The sequence below is a fragment of the Acyrthosiphon pisum genome, chromosome A2, assembly GCF_005508785.2.
Source record: "Acyrthosiphon pisum isolate AL4f chromosome A2, pea_aphid_22Mar2018_4r6ur, whole genome shotgun sequence".
Taxonomy (NCBI): domain Eukaryota; kingdom Metazoa; phylum Arthropoda; class Insecta; order Hemiptera; family Aphididae; genus Acyrthosiphon; species Acyrthosiphon pisum.
The window spans coordinates 3,852,106-3,854,183 of NC_042495.1; the positions used below are offsets into that span (position 1 = coordinate 3,852,106).

The 2,078-nt window shown below is 29.2% G+C and overlaps 1 protein-coding gene across 1 annotated transcript in view; it reads left to right on the forward strand.

Moving 5' to 3' along the window:
* Nucleotides 1-1,814, forward strand: part of LOC100569726 — a 7,642-nt gene extending 5,828 nt beyond the window's left edge. The window contains exons 2-5 of the mRNA XM_008186890.1: nt 477-759; nt 1,067-1,305; nt 1,385-1,608; nt 1,672-1,814. Coding sequence (XP_008185112.1) covers nt 477-759; nt 1,067-1,305; nt 1,385-1,608; nt 1,672-1,814 — 889 coding nt within the window. The remainder of the gene's footprint in view (nt 1-476; nt 760-1,066; nt 1,306-1,384; nt 1,609-1,671) is intronic.
* Nucleotides 1,815-2,078: the final 264 nt, after the last annotated feature.

A 2,078-nucleotide genomic window follows, 5' to 3' on the forward strand; every position in this document is an offset into this window, starting at 1 on the left:
CATCGTGATATAGAAACCTACTGATAAGCTGCTATCTCATCTTCCCCGCGACGTTGGGTCGCAAACAGACCTATATACAATTATTCTACACATTTATTGCTGGCTGGGGAATCAAATATAAATTTGATTAAGCCATAACACATTTTGTTTTTATATAAATGCCTCTATGCACTTGTATAGTTATGTTAATACAACTACAAAAACTAGTTACTTATTATAATTGGTTTTTTAAGACAGTATAATTTTTTAAAAAACTGTCCTTAATTGGTCAGAAGTAAATATTGTATCTATTGGTTATTTTTGTATTATAATTAAGAATGATGAGTTTTTTATTTAACTATTAAACTAGATTTGTTATACTCAGAACGGCAATTACTCCAACTTAATTGAATAATTTTAGAATATTTAAAAATTATTTTATTTTATCTGATTTCATAAGTTAAATATTTATAAATAAATACATTTTTAATATTTAGGTTTCCAAAGAACTTGACACTGCAGAAAGAATGGATTCTGAAATGTAAACGTGCTGACAGTTGGAACCCTTCTTCTTCATTCATATGTTCTGCACATTTTAAGAATGACGAATTTATCCGTGATCTACAAGCCGAACTATTAGGATATGCTCCTAAAGGACGGAGATTAAAACCTGATGCCATTCCCACCTTAAACCTGCCTGGGCTTTGTATACAAGGAAATCAAGTTTCCACATCAGCTTCTAATCGCAGTAAAAGAATGGAAGCTAAATCCTCCAAACAGGTCAGGAGTATACCAATGCTATATTATTAAATTCTACTTCTTCAAATTATGCTATATTTTTGTCATACAAGGTACTGCTATCTTTAATAACTTTCAATACAACAAATATTTTACTTTTCTTTTTAACTTTTTTTCTTATTAGAAAAAAAACACATATGTTTGTAATATAGACTAAAACTGTAACAATCATTAAAAAAAAAAAGTAACATAAAATATTAATTGGATCAAAAATTATTAAAGATGTTAGTACCTGGTAGGACACTCTATACAATACTAGTATTTAATTATTGCATTTTGCATACTTTAGGCTCATGATGAGATTATTACTATGGCTCTTAATACAGAAATACAATCATCTTCAAATAAGTCGACATTATTATATGATTCAACTGAAGAACCACCTGAAATCATTGATTATAAATGTTTGTATAGAGATTTATTAAAAGACCATGATAAATTAAAAACTGATCTAAGTTTGCAACAAAATGAATTGATTTCTATTAAAAATGCAAATGAATCTTTAATCAAGATTAACGAATCACTCCGGTCTCAACTAAAACAACTACAGAAAAATATCATTAATTTAAATATACCTACTAATAAAAAAAAGTCAAAAATTTTCAAGTAAACAAATCAAACAATTATCTGTAAATAAAGCCAGGAATATTGAAATTCAAGCCAGAAAATACCTTTCATCTGTTTTTTCACAAAACCAACTTGATCTTATGATGAAAAAAAAGAAAAAAGTACATTGGTCAAGAGATGAAATCTCTAAAGCATACACTCTTAGGTATTTCAGCAAGCGTGCGTATATTTATGTCAAAAATGAATTGAACTATCCATTGCCTGGTAAGATATATTTTTCTCAATAATAGTTTCATATTAACTAAGTATGTTTTTTTTGTTTTGCAGGAATATCATCTCTGCAACGATGGGCTAAGAGTATAGATTTGAGGAATGGAGTTCTTAGAGACGTTCTCAAAATTATGAAGTTGAATGGAGAAGGTATGCAAGACGTGGAAGAGGTGGATTGGATGACCACCCTACACCTTTAAACGCCCTTTATAGACTAAGAATGTTGATTTTAGGAAAAAATCCTGGTATTACTTCCCAACAAACAAATACAACACACGTCAATAACGAAGAATTTATGGTGGCTACTGCTCTTAAAAAAATTAACTTAAAAATAAACAATGTTGAAAATTTAGGTGAAAGAGGAAGTACTACAGAAAGTGATGACGATTCTCTACAAGAAATTGATGATAAATATGAAATGGAAGAAGATGCTACAGAATACTTGGCAGGTTGGGTTGCCAAAA